This window comes from Centroberyx affinis, unplaced genomic scaffold, assembly GCF_046629955.1.
Source record: "Centroberyx affinis isolate AG114_WGS23_722 - 3 ecotype Tasmania unplaced genomic scaffold, CSIRO-AGI_Caff_v1 ptg001787l_1, whole genome shotgun sequence".
NCBI lineage: Eukaryota > Metazoa > Chordata > Actinopteri > Beryciformes > Berycidae > Centroberyx > Centroberyx affinis.
In genome coordinates, this window is record NW_027280178.1 from 463,902 (window position 1) to 488,104 (window position 24,203).

General features: G+C 39.3%; 2 protein-coding genes across 3 annotated transcripts in view; both read left to right on the forward strand.

Moving 5' to 3' along the window:
* The first annotated feature begins 2,402 nt into the window (after positions 1-2,402).
* esm1 (endothelial cell-specific molecule 1) lies at positions 2,403-4,497 on the forward strand. Its single transcript, XM_071529433.1, has 3 exons — positions 2,403-2,931; positions 3,503-3,646; positions 3,883-4,497. The coding sequence occupies exons 1-3, from the start codon at positions 2,625-2,627 to the stop codon at positions 3,975-3,977; spliced, it is 546 nt and encodes a 181-aa protein (XP_071385534.1). The 5' UTR covers positions 2,403-2,624; the 3' UTR covers positions 3,978-4,497.
* A 15,391-nt stretch (positions 4,498-19,888) lies between these two features.
* Positions 19,889-24,203, forward strand: part of arhgap24 (Rho GTPase activating protein 24) — an 84,233-nt gene continuing 79,918 nt past the window's right edge. For both annotated transcript variants that reach the window (XM_071529401.1, XM_071529399.1), the window contains exon 1: positions 19,889-20,323. The gene's annotated coding sequence lies outside the window, so the exon portion shown is untranslated. The remainder of the gene's footprint in view (positions 20,324-24,203) is intronic.

Genomic DNA, 24,203 nt, shown 5'->3' on the forward strand with positions numbered 1-24,203 from the left:
TACACCTATTTAACAATTTATGCCAAAGAAATTAAAAATGTATATACATCAAAATCTCATTACTTCCTGTGATTTCATTGCTATTTCATGATCCTCCCCACATTTATCACATTCCCATTCCCACAACATATAGTAGCATGTCATGTCAATACCTCTGTCACTTACCTCTGGTATTTCTACCTCTGGCATACGTGTGGTCTCTCATACCATCTCACTTGAAAGGACATAGGCCTACATCTGAGGTAAAGGTAATTGTTTGTGACCAATTGTGATCAGCACTGACGGAGCCTCACTTTAACCCCAGCACATACAGTATACTATATGAAACCTGCAATGCCTGGCTTCCCCACTGCGATAAACCCTTCTACTTTGTCTCCTAGCAATTTCATCACTTTCTTGGCTTTCAATAGTTGTTCTTCATTTACACACATGACCATTAGTAAGCCACTGGCTAGGATTCTAGCTTGACATCCTTCCCCAATTACCTGACTCAGAGAGAAAGTATATTGAGAGGAATCAATGAGGATTCACTCGCTTGATGCCTTTTCACTTGTTACAAGAGTCCATGTCCCATCTAATTCTGACATTTACACATCCCTACCATCTCTGGCCAAAGCCATGAGGGTCTTTCTGTCTTTACTCTTTACTCTCTCTCCTATACCTAATGAAAAAGTAAACCAAAGAGTAACAAAAGGGAAAAAAAGGGAAAAATAAAAGAGATGATGATTTTAAAAGACTTCTTAACTGAGCACATATGCCAATGCATGCACCTCACCGACTTCCTCAACATTCATAATAACAATCTGTCTGAGTTTTAAAACCATATGAACCATCAGGCCTTCTTATCACTGTGCTCCTATTGACTCTGTGATGTTTCATCCCCCTCCTTTCTCTTCTCCAAAACAGCAAAGGTTGAACTCTCTCTGCCGAGCCTGCGTTTAACACACATATGTGGACAGGATGACACATTTTAGGGGAGGTGACCAGGTGTGTCTTGGGTGTCACCACACAGGGGTAAACCCTGTGCAGGTTCCCATGGCTCTTAGAGCCCATTCCACTCCTGGCATGGCCACATCCTGGGCCCTTTTCAGAGGAGTGTCTGTTCTGGACGTTTGTGCTGCGGCAAGTTGGGTTTCACCACATACATTTGTCAGATTTTATAGAGATGTCAAGGCACCTTCACTGGCTCATTCTGTCCTCGATATCGGTGCCATCTGACTTGCATTTCTGTTGTTATTCCTGCATTGTCTGTCAGTTTACCTGTCGAGACCTGTCGGTGTCTAGTGAGGTATCAAGGTGGAAGAACTACTTTCTGAATGAGACAGAGCCAGTAACAGCAAACTGTGATGAGATCAATACCCACTGGCTATCACAATTTACATTTCCTGACCTTTTTATACAAAGGCTGTCGATACATGACAACTAAACATGGCTTTTACATGTAGTCTGTTTGGGATTGTGAAAGATTTCTTCAAAGTTTGTGTAATGATAGCAAACAATACAGTAAGATGTAGTGGTATTTTGAGTTGAGAAGACTTGAGAACGTTCCAAAAACAATTTTCCATCCACCCTACAAGTCAGAATCTTCCAAGAACATTTATGAATACACGCAAAATTTAAATAGTCCTTTACATTGCTGATTTATATTTGCTGATGGTATGTTTTAATTAAAAACTGACATGGTTAACATCATGAAAGGTTAAGAAAAAGATGTTCTCATATAGTTTATCCTGAATCTCAAAATAGGCTATTTGCTGTGGATGGGAATCTACAGGAGTGTAACCTGTAGTTTGTAATTTCCTTGTTATTTCCTCTTTGTTTGTCTTTTGGTTCTCTTTGTGTATCTACTGCATGCTGTAAAATGTTGAAGTCAACCTATATAAAAGTAGGGTAAATTCTGACCTCCAGTCTATGATTATCATTAAGTATACAACCACCAATATAAACAAAAATCTATAGGCCTACTTCCAGAAAAATATGAACACATGCTTTTTACCATAAAAGCCCCTATCTTCATATCAATTTACGTTTAAATTTAGTAGCCTACTATGTATACTATACATTTACCTCACAAAGATTTATGTTAGCCTAAAAAGGTGAGTTAATTAAGTTTTCTTTACCCTCCACTACATGGGTATTTCATTGCAACATATTTGGCAATATTATTTATTTTTTCAGATTTTGCGCACCCGCTTTGTAGCCACACATTAAATTCAATTCTTTATAGTCAGAGAGTCACATGAGGAATCTGATGCAATGTGAGGTAGGATCTCCCTCAACACTCACACAAAAACAAACCAAAGATAACTTATGACATCAAGTCACACGAATTTCAGTTCCTGGATGACGGTTCAGAGTTAATCCCACTTCCACGCCGGATTTCTAAAAAGGGGGCTGGCTGGCAAAAGGACAACAACACCGGATTGAGGAAATTGACGAGAGCAAACCATGTGCAAAACAAAGTTGTTCAATGCTGATAACCATACAACCTGATGAGCCATAGGTCACTCCGCTCAAGTCGCCCAGAGGTTGTCCGCTTCTCTGTCCGGAGAAAATCTCTTCCCGAGATTGTCCATTGAAAGGCAGCAGCATTCCAGACGCCCTCCGATCCCTTGCATCCAACGATGTCTTTCCTCCTGCTCACAGTATTGTCTTCAATTATAGTGCAAGATGTTGAGGCTTGGGGCGCGAATGTCAAGTACGCAGTAAACTGCCCCGAGAGATGTAACGTGGATCTGTGTGGCGGGACACAGCGGTGCAGACGGACCGTCCTGGATGATTGCGGCTGTTGCCAGGTCTGTGCAGCCGGCAGAGGGGAACACTGCTACCGCACGGTGTCGGGGATGCATGGGGTGAAGTGCGGACCAGGATTATTCTGTGAGTTCTACAAGGATGAGGACGATTACGGAGACGAATATGGCATTTGCAAAGGTATATTCATTGGCCGTGACGCACCTGCTGCACATCAAATAAATCAGAATCTTGTCGCCTATGCTATTCCTGCATGCTAAGTGCCTATTTGCTATGATTTGACTACAGTTAATGACTGCTGCATCAAAGGAAACATTCATTTATGTGTACACTATCTTTTAGAGCCTGTGTGTAGTATTTGTTGAATTATCACAATCAGTGTCACCGTTATTATGACATTAGCCAGTGGTTATAGGCCTATGACATGTGCAGACCAGGGCACATCCTTGTTTAAAAATTGACTTGCTTATTTAAATGTATAATTAAGTTACCTAGGCTTAGAGTTGCCTGCACAGCTTTGAAACATCAACACTGCTGCTGCAGCTGTTAAAGTGCAGTTTTTGTCACTGGCTTATTTCACTTGATCAGTGATTATGTTAACTGTGGACAGGGTTCTATTACACTCCAAAATAGGGGCCCACATCAGCTTCAGTGAGGTACACCAACCTATGACATCATACTTTATCTCCCTCCAGCCTGTCCTGTGAAATAAAGTAGCCTATTGTAACAGTAACCTGTTCTATCTTCACAGATTGCATGTATGGGACCTATGGGGTTGAGTGCCGCAAGACATGCAACTGCAAAGGAGGCATCTGCGACAGGGAGACAGGGGCTTGTCTCACCCTCAAATTCTTTGCCAAAATTGCGAGCAAGCTCAAGACTCAGCCACAAGCAGGTAATTAACAGAAGCTTTGTTCATACCACTAAAATGTATTTTATATTATTTGTGACTTCTCAGTGGACTAAAGGCTTTTGAATTACATGTCTTACCAACTGGAGTGATGTACCCGCAAAAAGACAGATATACAGTTTGTGTATCTGGACATTAGATGTCCTCACCTGTATGAAATGATGAAACGGTTTTCTTCTGTAGATGGAGAGACTCATGAACTTTTTCATTTGTGTTTTCAGGGGCTGAGGTGGGCTCAGGAGAAGTCAGCAGTAACCAGAACTCAGACCAGTACACGGACAGATCCACTGCTCCAAAGTGGCTCAACCCTCGCTGACAAGTGCTGACAAGACTGAATCTATTTGGTGTAAATATAGCATAGTATTAACTTATAAATGATTGAAGGATATATTTTATTATGTTAAAAGACAAAAACTTTTTTACAGCATTTTGAAGGTTTATTTAATTTCTTTGGTCCTTGTTTTATACCCACCACCGTGTTCTGATGAAATACACAGACTATATCAAGTAAAATGCAAATGCTCTTCAAATTCACTTTTTGTAGAGTAAAGTAATTCAATTTATCCTTTGGTGTGCAACCATTAGTACTTAGCTATCAATGTAGACCTGATTCTGTCATTTTGTGTGCCTTTATACAATATTGTTGAGGAAATAACAGTTAAAACAAATTTCACAACAAAAAAAAACATGCATTTTTATATGGTTTGCAAAGAGGATACAGCAATATTTTTCACGCATCAAACCATTTCAGTGCACTAAATCATGTGAGGTTCTCTAGATTGATCTTTTATTTATATATCTGAAATGCTGACATTGAAAAGATCATGTATGTTACACCAGCCAATGTAAAGGATGCTCTTACAATTAAACCAAAGTTATCATTGAAAGAAAAACTCACTGTTGTGGTTTGACCTTCTTTGCATAATTTGTCTGCTTATTGACTTACTTAACAATGCTTGTTTCAGATAATCACATCATCTAAAGAACATTAACAAAAAAGGTAATTACCAGTAATTACAACCTAGGTAGTTGTGAATATATTTTTTATGCCCAAGTGATTACAGGCCAGCCCAAGAGAGCGACTCCCACACATTATATGCAAGAGTGCAGTGTGCGGGAGTCGCTCTCTTGGTGTTGATGCTTTTGGTCTCCTACGCACCTGTAAAAAGACTTTGTTGGGTGTGCAAAGGATTCTCATTGTACACACAGTTAATGACATCTAAATCAGTGGAATATATAAAACACCATTGGTCATTCACCATAGTCACTTTGTGACTTATAGGCCTGCATTGAGTTACACAACAATATTACAATAATCATCATCATCATCATCATAATGAAGTGCTGTAAAATAAAAGGTACATAACAATCAACTATAATAAGGGTTAGACAAACTTAGAAAATACATCATATTAATCATAATGAGAGCAGTTACAAATGATCAGTTCTGAAAAAGTTTAGAAATATTAATTTTCACTTTTGCTTTAAAAGAAGTTACAGAGAATATTAATTGTTTTTCTTCAGGCATATTTAAAGTTTAGGTGACTTAATTGCAAATGCTTGATTACCATTGGACTTTAAAGGATAAGGCTGGTGTTTTTTAATGCATTGCTTCAAATACTATGAAAATAACAATATCAGCAACGATTTTGTTTTGCCAGCAAGTCTCGTCCATATAGCCGGTGCCCAATGAAGCCATGTCCCAGCAGCCATAGAACTCCATTGTATTAAAAAAACGATTAAATAGGATTTGTTGACCGTAAGCAATGCATTAAAAAACACCAGCCTTATCCTTTAATATAGAGTCAGAAGAGCGTTATCTGCATATCTAACCCTATGCTTCTGTACATAGGGAGTAAATCAATAATGTCTTAAAATCAGTTTGGAATTAAATTGGGAGCCAGTGTAAGGTCGCTAAAATGTCAGTAATATGATCTTTCCCCTTAGCTCTAATTAAAAGCCTAGAATGCTGCAACCTTGCAGACAAGAAAGAGCTCTCCAGTTGAATTAAGACTGCTGTCAGTCAATGCCAGACGAAAGGTCATAAATAGAAATTATCTTATTTTAGAGATATTTCTTAACTGGTAGAAACAAGACTGAGCGGTAGCAGAAAAACAAGAAATGTTAAACAATACCAGAGTGACCAGAGACAAATAAATACTTTTAAAAATGTACATATACATACAAAAACTTTTATATAAATACTTTTAAATACTGTTTCTAGACTGTAAGGCCAAAGGTAACATGATCAAGTGTATGAGTGAGTTTATGAATAGAGGCTGTTAGAGGCTGCATATAAAAGATTGAGTAAGATACTAAATTCTTCAAAAGTCCAATGTATTTTGGACAACATACTTGGGTATTGAAATTTGCCACAATAATAGCCTCGTTTTACCAGCAGTAATCAAAGATAAGAGATCCAAAAGCTAAAAGAAAATAAAGATTAAATCATTTGGAGGTGATTATTGACGCTGTTTCTTATTAAATGAAATCAGTCTCAAATGAAGAGAAACCCCCAAATGACACATGGTGACATTTCCAATGTATTGTCATGAAGGATAGCCACATCACTATCATGATTAGAAGTCTCTGTCTCTGAAAGTAAATGTGACGAGGACTTTCTTTTAGGGAGATTACATCACTGGAATTCAAACATGTCAACATAAGGGAATTAAGAATATTAAAAGTGAAATGAAATCATCAATAAAATGCATTTTAAATAAATTATTGTTCAACCATATAATATTAAGAATACCAAGAGTCAGATCCTGATCTTAATGATCAGGATTATGATTGAGCACTTTATTAGAGTTCTGCCAAAGCCAATTAGATGGTTGACACTGCTGCCTATGTTGTGCCCAGTTGAAAGTTCAATGGCCACATATAACTTAATAGAATTACATTTGATCCTCAATATACTGGGGAACTTGATTCATGTACCTGGTAAGAGCAATGTGATGATCTTTTGGAGCAGCTGGCATAATTCCTTCACTTTCATGATTCTGTGTATATTAGATGATCTTGAATCTTCAGTGGACGACACTACATTTGCTGCAACCAAAAGGTTTCACTGGAAGTATAGCAATATCTGAAGGGACAAGTGGATGGAGAAACACTGGGCTTGGACCATTGTTTCCATGTCTAGGATGCAGGGGGGTAAGTTGCAGTGGCACAGGGGGGAAAGCTGTCCTTTTTATATGGCAAGGTGGCTGACTTTGAATAGGACTCATAAAAGGCCAGATGCCTTTCATGCCATTTTTTTTTTGCATCAAAATTGAGAAAGTGCACACTTCATACCAATTTGGACAACGTTTTTGATCTTAGATAACAAGACTGTGGCATCAGAATTGGATTCTGAAAGGCGATTGTAAAAACCAATCTCGAGTCAGCAGGGCTAAAGGTCACTGAAATGATGATGGAAATGAAATATGATAGAAATGTACACATCAGGAAATACTAAACTTCAAACTTAATGGTGATAAAATGTCTCCTGCAAAAACAGTCATGTTCTGTTGGCTCTTAGTCCTTTCTCAACCCTGGGAAAGGACGTCACATTTAAATGAGGCATCGCAGCCCCAAACAGCACATGTTTTTGGCATTTTTGCAGCCCGGTTTAGCTAATTTGAAGCTAAGCTGCTGTTTCACTTCAAACCACAGCCATAGTTTTGTCTCCCACCTTTAAGTATAGGCATTGGCAAGCCTTTGGTTTACCAATATTCTGATTTGTCCTATTCTGATCACACAAGTTCATATCGCAATGACAATAAAAATATGATATATTGTGCAGCTCTATTGACATACCTGGGAGGAAATTGGAGACAAATCCAGGCAAAAGGTCCTCATCTCTCTGTGAGGGATGTAAAAATGCTGCTGCTGATGTCTCCTGGAGAAGTCTGTAGAGGGGAACAAGGGATAGAAATGGTGATGATGGGATGTGATGTGATGGCCAATGATGTGTGTGGTATTTTTACCACTGATAGCATAACAAAAGGAAGAAATAGTTAGCACCAATTGTGGTAAAAAATATGTGCCGCAAACAGTCGTTATCCACCACCACATAAGCAGTGAGGCGCATGGTATGGAATGAGGCAATTTTTGTATGTTAAGCCCCTTTCACACACAGAAACCAGCAAAAAAGGCTGCTGGCTTATACCATTTCACACACAATCGCTACTGCTTTTGTTGATAGGCAATGCAAGATAAGTGTTTGTTTAGAAGTTGTGTATGTTTTCAATATTTTTTTGGTTTGAAAGCAGTGTTAAGGCAATGGAAGTTATACTTAGGCTATTTATTCTTCATGCACTTATGTAACTGAGTATTAAGCTTGTCTTTCCTACCCTGGTTTGGTTTTACTGGTTTTAGACTATCAGAGTGATGCTTGTAGTTCTGGGAATGTACTGCTCAACATCACCAGGATTTATTCTGTCCAAAATCTTCAGGATAAACACAGGAGCAGACGCATTGTTCTTGAGCTAATAATAATTCCATTGATATAGTTTTCACTTGTGGTATAAATTTGAGAAATGCTAAATAATAAGGGGCCACACTTACTCCATTCCGCTCCATTCACAATTTCATCACACTCTGTAATAAATGTGGAAAATAATGGAAATAATTAAATAAAACAGTTTAATGTCTATGATACTTGGATTTCTTAAACTTTTCCTCATGAAAACCTCAAGTCATTCCTGACTGAACATGTTGATGAAGATCCTTGATAATAACAACAACAACAACAAAAAAAACAATACCACACCTACCTCAATACCACACTGAGCAGTAGTAGAAAACACCCAATACTGTCAAATTATATAAACATTCTTGGCCAAAACTGCAAAATACTCCAGTCCTGGCTAAAAATAGCTCTTATTAGCCTCACCTCTGACTCTTGCTGGTGCACAAATGTTTTCCCGTATTCAGCTTGTTTATTTCCTGTGCTTCCTGACACCTGTGAAAATGGCCCTTCTTCCTGTTGTTGTTGTGTCTGCCCAGGACAGGAACTTAAAAGCCAGGATTTTTTCAAGTGACACACCAAAAGCCTGCATTTTTTTTTTTTTTTTTTACAGAAGACCTGTCTTCTGGTCAGCAGATATACCAGGAAAGCACATTTCCTATCCCCTTTATCTCAATTCTTTCCCGAAACACAACTTCAACACCTAAACATAGACGAGTCACAGCAGGGGGCACAGCAATGTCACGGACATCTGGGACACAGGGACATCTTTAAATATATGGAAACCTTAATGTGCTTTGAAAATCAGACAAATATGTCTGACCAAATATGATCAAATACACAAACTTTCTGAAGTCATCTATTCAATAGAGTCAACTTCCTTGTGGGAGTAAGGAAGTACAAATATAAATGTTACAGGCCTTTTCATAGAGAGAACGTCTATTCTTGTCCTGAACCTCATTGATTTCAATGACCAAACGAATCTAATGGCAGGAAGGGAGGCCTAATAAAATCTGTCAGCAGCAGCAGTAGCAGCAGTTTCTTTCATTGTCATTTGATTATAATATAGTATCAAGACAGTTGTAAATCTAAATTGAAACCTGAGCATTATTGTATGGTGATGTAGTGAAGTTCATTGCTGTCTTGATCTTTGAGAAACCTCCTAAAACCTTTACAGCTTTGTGTGATCAGATAATCTCCAGGTCAAAGTTGTGTATCAAATATAAAATTTGGACCTGAAGCAGACCTGCATTTCACTACAAGGATGTCTCTCCTGAATCCAGAGACAAGGTGACAGACAGTGAGACAGACAGGTAGGACAATAGGAGCGCTCTCTGTGTATGAGGCCAGGGGTGTTGAGAAGTGTTCAGGCTTGAATGTTCCTCTCATTCCCCTGAGAACCGACAGGCCGAGGCCTCGCAACCAAACAAAGGACCCTGGAAAATAACAGGAAAGCGTTGGTGAGAAATACCCTTTATCTGACTCCCTGAGCACGTCACTGCTGCCTCTACAGAAACAAAGGTGCGTGAACGAAGTAGTAAATAACACTGATTTACTGCAAATAGACGTTGTGGTATTTACAGTTGGGCCCTGCTTCAACAGGTTGTTTATTAGCTCTGGAATGACTGCTGGATTATTGAAGACAACACATACACATGTGACCGAGAAAATGATGTGATGTCCGGGTCTTCCACTTAAAGGACAACAATATATCGGATATCTAAATTGAGACTTGAAGAAAATTACTACTGATTAGGTGTCTGGAATTCCATGTGCCGGGTTCCGTGCGCCATACGTTTAGGAATGTTTCCAGTCGATCTCTGAAGTGACAAGTGGCCCTTTTGCACGCAGCCTGTCATGGTGCTTGGGTTCAACTCAAGCTCTAATGGGACCCAGTTTGATTAATGATTTCTTTGGCTCCTTCAGCCTTGGGTTTCACCTCTTTTTTGGCTCTCAAAAACATCTTGCAGCAAACTGGCAATAGTGGCTGGAGCCTTGACCTCAGCGACCTGACAGATTGTTGACCCCCTGATGGATTTTTCTTTTTTTCTTGAGGGGGACAAATGAGGAGGAAAACATTTCAACAGGTTAGGATGTGTTATCATTCATGGCAGATGCATCAAAATTATAGAGAGCTGTATTGATAGTATTAGTCATTAAATGTATCATGCATGAATTATGCATAATAGAGTGTTACTGTTTTTTTTGTTTTTTTTTCTACTATTATATTACTTAAGTGTGGTTTCCTATCAGCTGAACAGCGGACTTAAATTTTTGGTCATGATTTATTTGAGTATTGTGTTTGGTTAAAAATGCCTTCGGGCTCATTGTGAGTTTCTCCTTTTTACCCTTCCTGCACCAGAAAATAGTTAGCATAAATGTTATGCTTTTACCACCACACCCTGCTGCCCCTGACGCACTATATCCATAATATTATCAGAGAAAATACTGGGCCAACAACAGAACGTAGTATCTGTTGGACAATGATAACCAGACTGTACAATATACTGTTCTCCTTATAATTAATTATGATTAATCTGACTGTAATATTTGGATTAAATCTATCATGGAAATTTACATATTTCAAAAAGAGTAGCAATACTGTATAAGGGGTTAGAAAACAGAGTTAACCAAATAATTGCTGTGGTATGGAGTGTTCAAATCAAGACGCTCATTGAATGGTAAAATAGATATGAATTGATGTGAATTTTGTGTAGTCATGTTAGTGACAAAATGGCAAAACTTATCAGTTGACCTAAATTGATTTAGTAATTGTTTGCCTCATCAAAGTAAGACTTTCAATTAAGTTAAATCAGGATCAGAATCACTTTAATCACCAAGTGCAATAACTGTTCAGAAATGTGTCTTGGTGTAGTGCAGAGACATGTAGATAATTTAGGGTTTCATAGTACCTAATGCTACACATGACACAAAGACAACATGACTTCACATACAATACAAAGAAACAGTAAAGAGTGATACACATATCACTCTTCATACAGTATATATTGTATGTTCAATATTCAATTTGTATAGGCTACTTGTTGGTGCTTGAAACAAGGAATACAGTATGGTTGAAGCTACAAATGGATGTTTTAGTGCATTGCTGAGTATACCAAGGAAGTTCTAATGAATATAGTTGAAATATAATTATCATTAATGAAATATATTTTTGAGTGCTGGACAACCTACATTGCTGTGGTTAAAAATGTCATAGTGTGCAAGGCTATACATGGTGGTCCGAATATATGCAAAAAACAGGCTGTTTCAGTCCATTGATTGTGGAGGTTTACATGGGTGACAGTTTGGTCTCAATTGAAGTTGATTAACTTTACTTTTTAATAAACTGTATGACTATGACTCGATATTATGAGAAGTTGAATGAGCATTTCTTTCACTGTTTTTATACTACATTTTGTCAACATCTGTGGAGTTAAGTAAGTTTGCTTGACAGTTATTACAGTTTAAACTAGAGGGGCACTCGGATAGCGCAGACCTCCGCCAAGGTTCGTGCTATTATTACTTGTTCTTCCTTGGCCCACGCTACACCCTTCCACGAAGTTTCATGAAAATTGGGCCGGTAGTTTTTCTGTAATCCTGCTGACAACAGACAAACAAACAAACAAACAAACAGCACCGGAAACATAACCTCCTTGGCGGAGGTAACAATGGGTTTAAGCACCAAATAATACAAAATCTAAATGTCCTTCAGATCAGATACAATAGTTTAGTCCACAATAGATTACTGAAATGCTGAAGTGCTCTTCTTTACTCTCCTCTATGATTTCTTCTGCTTCTTTGGTGTGACTTGTGGACCTCTGGTGGCTCATCAGTGGTATTGTATTCTCAATACCACTTTAAATATGAAGAGTTAACTTCCAATTATTTAAGCTCCAGTTTGTGTTGATGTTGTGAGAAAAAACTTCAATATGAGATTTCTACTCTGATTTACACAATTTGGGTATATCTCTGCTTATTTGTTCTAAGTCTGATCAAAACTGTATGCAAACAAGCTTAATCACAGGCTACTGCCATAGGGTCATTCATCTTCATTATGAATACCTTTGAAGAAGAAAATGTATTTTATTGATTCATTTTTGTGTGTTTCATAAGTCTAAAAGGGTAAAGAAAAGGCTGCAAACAAAGTTGTTGATCTACTAATCCACAAGTTTTAAAAGTCACCACCAGAGAGCAATAAAGCACTGAGGAGAATGATGAGAAATGACACTAGTGTGGGTGAAAGCTCAAAGATAATGGTGGAACTATCTCTAAGATGAAATTAACTTTATTGATCCCAGAGGGGAATTTGGATCATTGCAGTAGCAAAGAATACAATATAAATAAAGACACAATAAATGCAACGCACTGAAGATTTAAAATAAAGCATCTTCATCATGCTAATACAGACCTAGCTAGGAAGAATTCTTGCTATGTTGACTATTGACATCTATAGAGATTTACAGATGTTTGCAGTTTACAGAAGTCTATTGAAGTTAATGAATTTTTCAATTCAGTGCAGACTGGAAGAAGGAAAAGTTAAAGAGATAGATAGATAGATAGATAGATAGATAGATAGATAGATATTTCATCCAACAGCTTTTTCAGATAAGCTGTACCTCTTAATGATTCCATCTATTCTCTGTTGCTTGGATCAGAGGGTGCCATGAAAAAAACAAACTAAAACAAAACAAATCAAATATACTGCCTCATGAAAGTCTACAGTCTATAACTATTTTAGGGCCACTATACAGCTCTCAGTAATACAGAGCAATTTTCCAGCCATCATGTTCCGGCGGTAGAGAGGTGATATGTGAAGGCTCAGTTGCTCATATTCTCAGGTCTAGAAAACTGGAACAGCTTAAACTCCACCAACTCACTTTTCATAGGAGTCACACTTCATTTACAGGGAGATGAGAGAGTAAGTTGAAAAAATAAATAAATAAATACTGCTGTTTTTTACTTTTGAATTTTGAATGATAAAAGATGATTCTATAGAGCCTGGCTGAGGTGAGACTTTAGGTTAAATCTGACATCTGATAAGTGTGATGGCACCACAGCCATTTGATCAGTTAAGGGAGGAGGCAGAAGGGAGTCTGAATAATAATAACAAAGTTTAAATATGCTCAGGTGTCTCTCTGTCTGCCAGATTGTCCAATGTCCCAGTGAGCATTTTTGTGTGTCTCCTATCTGCTCTGTTGTTGAGTTCATCTGTCATACTTCTTTTTTTTTTTTTTTAAACAAAACACTGAATTTAGGCCTATTTCACAGTAAGATACACAATGTGAGAAGTTGAAATCAAAGAAAGTAGCAACATAATTTATTATAAAAAATGTTGGTTAATGGCGGTCAAACAATGTTTTGAAGACATCTTGTGCACATTTTCCCAGCACACTACTTTTCTATTGAATCTTAAACTAGATTACAGGTGTTGCCAACAAAATACAACCTGACTTCATGGTAGCCTGGCAACAACCAACCACACTGTATTCTGCACCCTGATTCAGTTCACTATATACAATCTATACTGCTCATGTTGTGAATGGCTGTAACGCATACTAAGACCTGTATATGGATAAACATGATCATATTGTTGATTTAATTGTGTCATTGTGTTACCAATTCATGTGTGTCTGTATAATCTTCCATGTGATATTATTGACATTTCTCCCAATAACACCTCTGAAATCATTTTGTAAATTGAGAGTAGAGCTTATCCCTGATATAGCCTTCCTGTTTGACATTATAGAACAAGCCTTCACAGACAAGCTGACAATTGTGAGCGCATCCACATTTCAGAGATCTAGGGTATGTTTTTAAGCTGGCAGTCCAGATATTTGTCTGCCTCATGTTTGAAAACTTGGTGTTAAAGTCTTATGTATTGCAGAACTATTCAAAGAGGGACCAAACTACTAACAACATTCTGTTCTGACTCAGCAGCAATCTCCAGCCATCTGGAGATTAAAAGTCTCTATCCTTAAAGGTCCTTGAATCATCTTGAACTTCTATAATATTTGAACTGTGTGGAAATCCTAATTTAGTTAATAAAATGTGTACACGTCTGTGTCTGTGTCTTAAGTAAGTTGGCTGTATTACATCGTCGTTTAGCTGATGTTCAGTACTTGATGTCTCAGAACTTTCTGCAGTTAAAGAATTCCTTGTTGTTGGCCCTGAATGTATTTCATGAGAAATTCAGCAGTCTCTTGGTCTTATAACAAATAACATCAAGGCTGCATCTAAAAATGTAGGCATCCTTTTCTACCCAAGTTTAAGCCTTAATTGAGCAACATTCAAAACATTTAGTTCATGTTTTTTCCAACTAAGGAGTATTGCTAAAATTAGATCTGCCCTGTCTGTCAGTTACAAATCACTTTTACATCTTCAGGTCTTCAGTACTGCAACATTTATTTACTTGCCTCAACCAACAAGTCGTAGCTTGGCTCCAGGCTGTAAAAATTCTGCAGCAAGGCTTTTGGCCGGGACTAAGAGAAGGGAACACATAACTCACATTTCGGCAATCCTCACATCAGTTTTAGAATTGATTCGTCAAGGCCTTGCTCCCAGCTACATCTCGGACCTTTTACCCTTTATGAGCCACAGCACAGCCCCAGGTCCCCAAGCAGGGATCTCTTGGCAGTTCCTCAGTCTAAGCTTAAGACAAAAAGTGACGGGACTTTCACTGTCAGTCCCCTAGGCTTTGGAACGTCCTGCCTGAGGCTTAGGCTGGCTAAATCTGTGTTATTATTTAAATCACTTCTCAACACCCAGTTGTAAAATTACTAAAAAGCTATGTTTTATACTGGACTTAATTATTTTATTTCATTTTGATTGTATTATTACTATTATTATAATTAGTGGCTGTCTATGATAATAATAATAATAATAATAATAATAATAATAATAATAATAATGCAGCTTTTTTTTTTACTATGTTTCTTTTTACTGCCATTGTAACTCTGTTTTGGAAAGTATAAGTTATATAAGTTTACAAAGTATAAATGCTCTGCAAAGTATAAATCTCCAGTCTACATTTACAAACACGCATTCACACACAGATCGAAGAAGGAGGTGCATGCCAAGCAAAGAAGTGGCAGGTAGCTCTGATAGCAAGTTAAAACTAACTGGTAGTATTAAAGTACTGTATCAAAATGTTTAGTCTGGATGCTCATGAGTGGGGAAAAGTGAGACTAGATTGTCTGCTGCCAGTTTGTCCTGATGAAACTATTAATGGTAGCAACAGCTCCATCAAACTGCCATCTAAAAAAGACTAAAAAAGACTTCTTCCTCTGTTTTGAAATAGAGATCCTGAGTGCTTGCCATCTTCCTAAATGATATAAATACTGCATTAACAGGGTAAATCACTTGTGTGGCAATCTGCGTTTTATGTGGGGAAAAGCAATCTAACTTTAATGTGGACATGGGAGATGTATTTTAATGCCAGGTGTAAATGTAAATCATATCTAGATACAACCTGGGTACGAGGTGCATGTCAATGGCTAAGTGTAAAGGGCCGACGTGCAGCAACTGTAGATCACTGGCAGGATCATGTAGTGTGGAAGGAATATGGGTCTGTAGGAGGAATGGGCTCTCTCTCTGGGTCTGACTCTGACCTCTTCTCACTGATTTTGAGCCATGCTAACATTTAAGGAGCGAGCCATCACCATCCCCCGGAGTTTGGGGTCAGAGCTGGACTCAGCACTTGTGGTTGGCTGTCGTACACCTCATGTTGCAGGGTGGGTAAAGAAGTCTAATGTAATATAATTTAATTTAATTTCTCCATGATATTGGTGGGACTATGTTGTATTCTGGGTGGCTTTATCTGCTATCCACAACATTAATGTATCAGGAGATGGTGGGTAATAAGAAGTACCAGTTTGGTGGGCGAGGCCTGACCTTCACCCTCCTGGTGCATGTGCTGTATAGGTGCAGCTACAGCTGGATCAGTAGGATGGATAGAAAGAGAGGACAAAACCACCATCAGTTAAGGAACAGTGGAGGAACAACGAACCAATTATTTTTTTGACACATCCAATTCACCTCATAATGTCAGAAGAACAACAAAATGTGGTAGTTGACAAATGATTATGAACTTTAACCATAGGGCATGATTGAATAATGCATATGGTTTTGGGGTAGGGGGTACATGGGCTATATTTTCACGAATCAATGGCGCATGGCACAAAGTGCTGTCAGAAGTGCATGGTGCGAGCGCACAGGGTGTGGCAATTTTTGTTTGGTAATTTTCAGTGGGTGTGGTAGGTGCTGACGTCATCATGACCAATCAAATCACTTCTTCTCCTTCCCTTAAAATGCAGTGTGCTCTGACAATTTTGTGATGGAGAGAACAGTCTGGAGCGGTTCTGCCTCAACAACTTCTCCTCAGATTAAAGTGATGTCTACCGGCCAGTCCCTGACATCTATAGAAGCTGCAGACGCCTCCACAGTCCCCACTCCGTGCGTCATGGAGCATACTGACAGTTCTATGCTGGATGACAATCATTCACACTGCAGCCACATGTGTATATTTATATAGTTAGAATGAATGAAAAATATTGTATGTTATTTTTTCCTTCTTGAGGGATTTATATCAAAGTCAAATTGGCCAACATATCATCCACAAAAAGGCCTTTGAATAGGATCTGTTCATGTGTGCATCATTTGGGAAAGCCACAAAAATAGCACAGAACAAGACTGCAGGTGCGTGGTGCAAGCATAAATCCAGGTAATCTTTGACACCAAAATTGCACTGCGCTGCTTGATCATTACTGACACCGCCTGCTGCTCCTCTCCTCCCACTTCGGCACAGTCAAGTTCACAGCAAGTCACCAAAATACCAAACGGGCGAGAGTGATCTTATGATTGCAGTTTTATCGATTTGTTTGTAGCCCAATATGGTCATTCTCTTTTTGTTTGCTTTTTTCTTTCTGCTGTGTTTGCATTTGCTGTATTTCTTTTTTGCTGATGTTTCAGTCTATGTAAAGCACTATGTAACTTTATATAAAAAAATACTACACAAAGAAAGTTATATGTATTATTTTCATTATTGTTGTTGTTGTTTTACAGTATAGCACATTACAAACACAAAATGGAAAACCATATAGTAATAGAGCAATGATGGAAACCCTAAGACCATACAACAATTAAATGTTACTGAGTTCTAATGTCATCCCAGTCCAGTGGGGAAGGGGTCTTGTCTGTGTGGGCCTCTGAGGATTTTCATCATCTGTCCCAGAGTCACCACCTCTCCAAAACCTCTTGCTTGAAGGCCATGAGAACGACAGAACCATAGAGAACATCTTAATTCCCTGAGGCTTCCTCCATGCAGATTCAGCCATCCTAATCTTGTGATGAGTTATCTCCTATCAGATGTGGTCCCCCAGAGTTCCTGGTGGGAGTAGCTGAAGTTCCAGTTTGTTTACAGATGGCCACTTCTTACGTCACAAGGTCACAGTGTTTCATGTTCGGCATTCCATGTCCCACAAATACAATAAAGCATGCTGAAGGATGGCTGTGGACAGATGGCTCCGAAGCTACTGTTGTTCATTTAATATAGCCTTTCATAAAACCTACAAACTCACCTTCCATTTGGTGATAATGCGTTATTATATAATAGAACGATAACAAATTCTGCAGCTATATACAGTATTCTACCAAATACATTGTATGGCTATCATACACAAAAGCACAGGCATAGATCATAGCAGCTACAGCAAGGTCATAACACTACATTTGCAAAAATACAAAAAATAGCAATGGTTTTACCTGTGCTGTAATAAAAGACAAATGGTGTTAAAAAACATGATAATGTTATTACTGATTACTTAGTCACATTCAAAATAACCTGTACTGTCTAATAACTTTGTTATTAGATTGTAATGTGTAAATCTTATATTGTTGGCTGTCAAATACACAATGCACATTGATAGTTAGAAAGATTGTCCTGTAACCAGAAGGTCACAAATTCGATCCCCTGTGTCCTGTGAGACACTGCTGACTCATTGTAGCTCACTCCGGATAAGAGTGTCAGTTACATGGCTAAAAACTGGAGACTATCTGGCCACAATGTCTGATCATGTTTTGTGAAAAGTAGCAGTACGTAGCTTTGAACACATGGCTGTGTTGTTGCTGCTTCTTTGACTGATCATTTGACAGATACGGTGACATATGATATCAAAGCCCAGACAGTACTGTCCTATCTCAAAGGTACCACAAACCCGCTGGCTCACCCTTTAGAGTTTGCCTAGAGGTCAAACCGATCAGTGGGTAATGTGGTCAACTTGAACCTGCAACACCTGAACAACCCAGGCTTCTATGCCAAGATCTTGTTTGTTGTCCACATTTAATACCATCATACTGGAACTCCTCCATTACCCTACTCAAGCCCCTTCTATGGGAGGTTTATTATGTATTCTACTTGGCAAATGAACTGATTCTGGTTCTGCTTATTGGATTCTGAGGAAGCAATTAATTTTTACACATCAGCCACCACCTAGACTGGACTTTTCCCTCCTTGTCAGTAGCTAGCAGTAGTTATTCCAGGACCTGGTGTCAGGGGATGCAACTGGCACATGACGGGGATGTTAAGATGGTGTAAAAGTGTATTTTTCTTGCAGTTGTGCCCAGCATGAATTCAATATCATATAAAAGAAAATAGAAGCCATACTGTCTTTAATAACCTCACCAGCAGGACTAACTTAAACATGTTTTGTACTACAAAAAGGTGTTTTTGCAGATAAATACTTGTCCGTCCAATTCTTAATAAACATGCCGTCTTTCTGCATTGGAACATTTACAGTATAAAATTACATATAATCATTTAATTTCAGTTTTCTACTCAAAGTGTTTTTCTTACATGACAACCATGTACTGGATTACCTTAAAGAATCACAGCATTCCATAACTTTGCCCATTCTCTTGTTGTCATACATCAATATCTGCAGTTATGAGGTAGATGTGAGGAGCAGATAAGGAGTTTAATGACTGCATGACTGAGCTCAGGAATGTACTTTTCAAAGCTCCTCAGCTTGTAATGGAATAGCACCCACAGCTCCCAATTTACTGTACTGTGGAAGTTCCATATACATGATTATCCATTAATCGTGCAGATTCTACATTTGCTCATTTTAATTTTATGACAATGACAAATGCTCTTCTTTACTCAGACAGGCATGTCCGTTATAAGGGACCACCATGAGATGAGATGAGATGAGAACGAGAAGCAATTTAGACCACTCCCAGGCAAACAAGATGCACTTTCCAGTGGTGTGTATACAGCTGGGCTTGCACCAGAGTGAGGATAGAGTTGCTGAGAATAAAATGTTTGTCCTAGTAGCTGCATGCACACAGTCATTTGTCTATGTCATCTTGTAGACACCTTAAAACTAGGGCAACTTTCTGTGTTTGTATGCTGAATTACTCACGGACAACCTGAACCAGACATGCAGAGCAAATTAGGACTTTTCATTGCACATTATAAAGCATGCCATTTAATGAACATGGCAAAGTCTGGTAACTGTTTGACTGCGCAACATTGTGTGAGTGGATGAAAGCTGCCAGTTGGTTGTGTGTCATCTGAAAGCCAAGAAAAAGTCGGGGACAGCTCAGTCAGTCAGACTTCCTCAAACATGCTCACACAAACACACTTGCCCCCTCCTTTCTCCCCTCCTCCTTCTCTCTCTCTACAAAACCTGCTCACAGTTACCAACATACACACTCAGTCTTCTCAGAGCAAGTTGAGTGTGAGTGTCTCTCTCGCTAGCCAGGGTGTGTGAGGAGTTAGGACTGCATAGGCTGCGCAGTGTTGTGTCTGTGTATGTATGTGTGTGTGTGTGCGTGTGTGTGTGTGCAAACTCCTCCTGTGTTGGTGCCCCATGTGTCTGTGACTGTGCTGACCGCGGCAGCCATCCCGTCCACAGCGGAGACTTTCTCAGCATGCAGATGGTGTGAGCAGTCAGGGGAAAAGTTTATAACAGCTCGTTCCAGCCGCAGCAAACTCAATCCTCTCTCTACACACTGAGTCAGCCGGCCAGATCCTATGGAAGCGGCAACAGGAGGGGAGCAGCAGCAGAGCTGAAGTGCAGCTTCGGCTTCTCTCAGCCAGGGATTTTTGTTGTTGATTTTCTCTCTGTGACCGATTACCTGGATTGGATATAACACTTGTGCTTCACCAAGCGTCAGACCTGACAGATTCTACAGGGCTGTTTATTTGAAGGGTGAGTGTGCTGTTTTTATTGTTGATGTTGTTTTTTTGCTGTATGGTTGTACAGTTTTATAGTGTGTGCTTTTGTCTGTGATGCTGTTGTGTGTGCTGAGGTGTTATTTGTTACACCTGAATGTTGGTGATTATGTGGCAACTGTTTTATAGGTAATGTCCCCACCTTACTTAAGCCAAGTTCACACATCCCTATACACTATGTCATGACAACTGCAGCCAGAGGCTGTAGGGAAAATTGTATGACTGACGGAAGATGGACAACAACTGACTGGTACTTTCTTATTAGTTTCCCAGTAGAGATACAGCAGCACTTTATGTGGTATGTCATTCAGATTTTAAGCAGGAAAACTTCATACACAACTTAATATAAAATGTAGTATGTATGACATGTATGCCACAAAATTTTATGTCATTTTGAAGCTGTCAGTTTTTTAGATGCTGCATGTGAGTCAGTGACTGTCACTTCCTTTTGACACATTTCCTATATATATAGCCCCAGACCACAAGCAGAGATGGCCAGCAAGTGCCTTCCATTTACTAAGCAGAGACACTGATGACACACATCCCTCTTTTGTACAACAAACGTCAATGCCTTTGATAATGGACAGGGTTTTGGATTAAACGTTCCAAAGAAAATTTCAACATCACACATTTGTCTCAAGCACTTTTTTATAGATTTGATCACCATCACTTTGGGTTATCAGTTGATTAATGTGATATATTTCTAACCAATTAAATTACTGACTCATCTCAGCCAACTGTGTCTCCGGCAGTAAGGTGCACACTGAGAGAGGAAGAGAGACGAACTTGGGTAAATAAAGACACAGCAATCGGTAACTATAGATGTCTACCACTTGGGTGGGCCTGCTGGGAATCTGTGGAACACAGTTTAGTTTCAATTACAGGTGGAAATGAGTAAAATCTTCATCTAAATCATATCAGTCCCATTATTAGCCTGTGACAACATAACTGCAACAATTCAGGTAATTTAGTAATCATAGCTGTTGGACAGCAAGAAAGCATCAAGGACTGTGTTTTTAAGGCAGGTTTAGCAAAGTTCATCAAAATTCAGCACATTTACTGTGGCTGTAGAAGATAACTATTTTGCAAGGGCACACTGATTCTAGTGCAGAACATACAGATGGTGAGGTAGTTACAAATGGCATCCAAACACAAACCTCCTGTCCGGCTGTCAACTGGCCAAACAGAGAGGGAAACTCAATCATATCTGGATTAATGTGCTATCTGATCATGTGTCCCTAAGTGGGACTGCATGTGCGAGGATGTCGCTGACTGTAACTACTCACGACATACTCACAAGAGAGAAGGAAGGATGGATAAGAAGAAATGAAAGAATGAAAGGGTTTGAGAAAGGGAGGACAGGGAGAGGAAAAAGTAGATTTAAAAAAAAAAGGCAAGCAGGAAATGGGAGGACAGCGAGCCATCTCCCCAGCTTTTCTCCCCCACCATGTGTGTGGATGGAAAAAGAGGATGGGGAGATGAGAAAGGAAATAGGGCAGGAGTTGAGGTAGAAAGAGGGAAGATATGATGATCCCCCTATGCCAGGAATGTCTGCAGTGCACAAGCTGTGCTGTTGGAAAGCCCAGGGATCAGGTTCCCCATGTCAGCTGCTGCACTCTACTGTTCCCGGGTCTGGCTGTGTGATATCTGTTTGTTGAGAGGGGAAGGGATGGAGTGGAATACGACTGAACGTGGGCCAAACCTGGAGTGGAGAACTAAACTAAATGACGTGCTATTAATTTAAACGTTCCAAATTCAAGTTAAATTCACTCATTAAAAAAAAAAATGCCATTCAATTCATAAATACAATGGTCCTTTTCTTCTTAGGTCACTGGTGTCTTCTAAATTAACATTACAGCACAAATTAGGGTAATGGCTTTGCTCGTTCATGGCAGGGTTGAGCTTTATTAAGCTTAGGTTAAAATCCAGAGATATAAGTTAGCTTCTATCCTTTCCAAACTCCTTTACATTATATTGTCAGGTTGAGATCCTCATGCATTTACATCACTGCCTTACAGAAGATAGCTTAATAACACTTTTATCATGACTTGTAACAGTCTTTAGAACACATTTTGAATGAGTCAGCGGTCAGTGTGAAGTCAGTCATCATCAACCTCTCTTCTCCACAGGACTGCACAGTTCCCAGACATGCTGTGACACATGGCATGGAGGAAAATAGAGAGTGGGGGGGGGGGGGGGGGGGGGGGGGGATGGCAGAGCGGGAGGGGAGTGAGGAGGGGGGGGGAGTATACTGGCTTACAGTGTACCATACCAAAGGGCCACATTGTAGACTATAAAGGGGTCACATGCTGTCTAAATTGGTGTGTAGACAAAATAGACTCATCACATTGATTCAGGCAGGAAAGCATGAGAGCATATAGAACATTTCAGCAGGGGTAGTGGAAAAAGAGAAAATCAACAGTGAAACTTTTTGTCTATGTATGTATGTATGTAACTCTTTTGATCTATCTATCTATCTATCTATCTATCTATCTTTCTCCAAGAATCAATCTATCTGTATTCCTGCTATATTACCACCCACCCTTACCTCCCTCACTCCTTTCCTCCCTCCATCCATTCACCTATCTTTTGTGACTCACAGTGCAGTGAGTGAACGTAAGCTGAAGCCTGTCCTCCGTGACATCCTCTCCTTAACCAATGATTAGCAAACAGCACAGCAAGAAACATGCCCTCCTCGCACCTCTGTGACTTTTCAGCAGGAGCGCAACAGAAACAGACTGCTGTCTAGCTCGCAGCTTTGGTAACGGGGGGTTATATTTGTCTTTAACACATGCCGGTCGAGGAGGCCCCGCTGTGCAGAGACTACCGAGGAGGCTCCATATAGGCAGAGGAAGGGTGACTTAGGGATATTTAAAGGGTTTACAGCATTGCCAGTCAATATTAAGAAAAGTTCATGTTGCATCTATGGCTTGATTTGTGGTGTATGTCTTTGTTTCCATTATTAAGGCAACAATGATCACAACTATGATTACATTTTACAGGACACTTTCCATTATTTCTATGAAAGCAGACCAAAGATGGTAATTATTGCAACAAATAGTATGTTTTCCTCTGCATAGTGTGACTATTTACATGTACATTACTATTTACATTTTGCATTACTTTTTTTTTAATTACTTTTTTAGTCTCCTCTGTTTCATCTCCAGCCAAAGGTGTAGGTTTCACTGCAACTTTGGGGGGGACACACTCTGGATCACACCCTGGGCAGAAAATCACGCTGACATGCTATGGGCATACAAGTATCTTAAATGCATCTCCATTTGCCCTCACTTCATCAGCAATATTGACAGAGTGAGGAGAATTATTGGTCAATGTGAGATACAGTAAGACATAAACTGAACCCCTGATCTGAAGGGTAAACATTAATCTGAATATGAAACATGGCAGTCTAATTTGTTGTTGAGATGCTTTAAAAGGCATGCATTAAAACTGTGGTTATGGAGGTTATTGTGTTGATGTTTGGATGGGTCTAGGTGCATGGCTCGTACCATCTCTGAACCCTCCTCATGCATAATAGCATCAAGGGTATGACTGCTATGAGACCTAAAAGGCACCGAGTTTGAAAAAGCTTTGTTCAGTGTAAACTGGGAGGGACTCTGTGTGGATGATTTCACTCCACCACCCACAGCAGTCTCTACCTCCCTTAGCCTGTGGAAATGGTGGCAGACATGAAGAGGCGTATGACAGCGTTATATGGGATGGGATACAGCTACACTATATACAGTAGGTTAATCTAGGGTTTGGGGTGATTCACCGGACGTTAACACAGTATGCAGCCAGCAATTTAGCCTACTAAATCTCAAGTATGACAACTCTACTTGTTGCCCAGGCAGTGA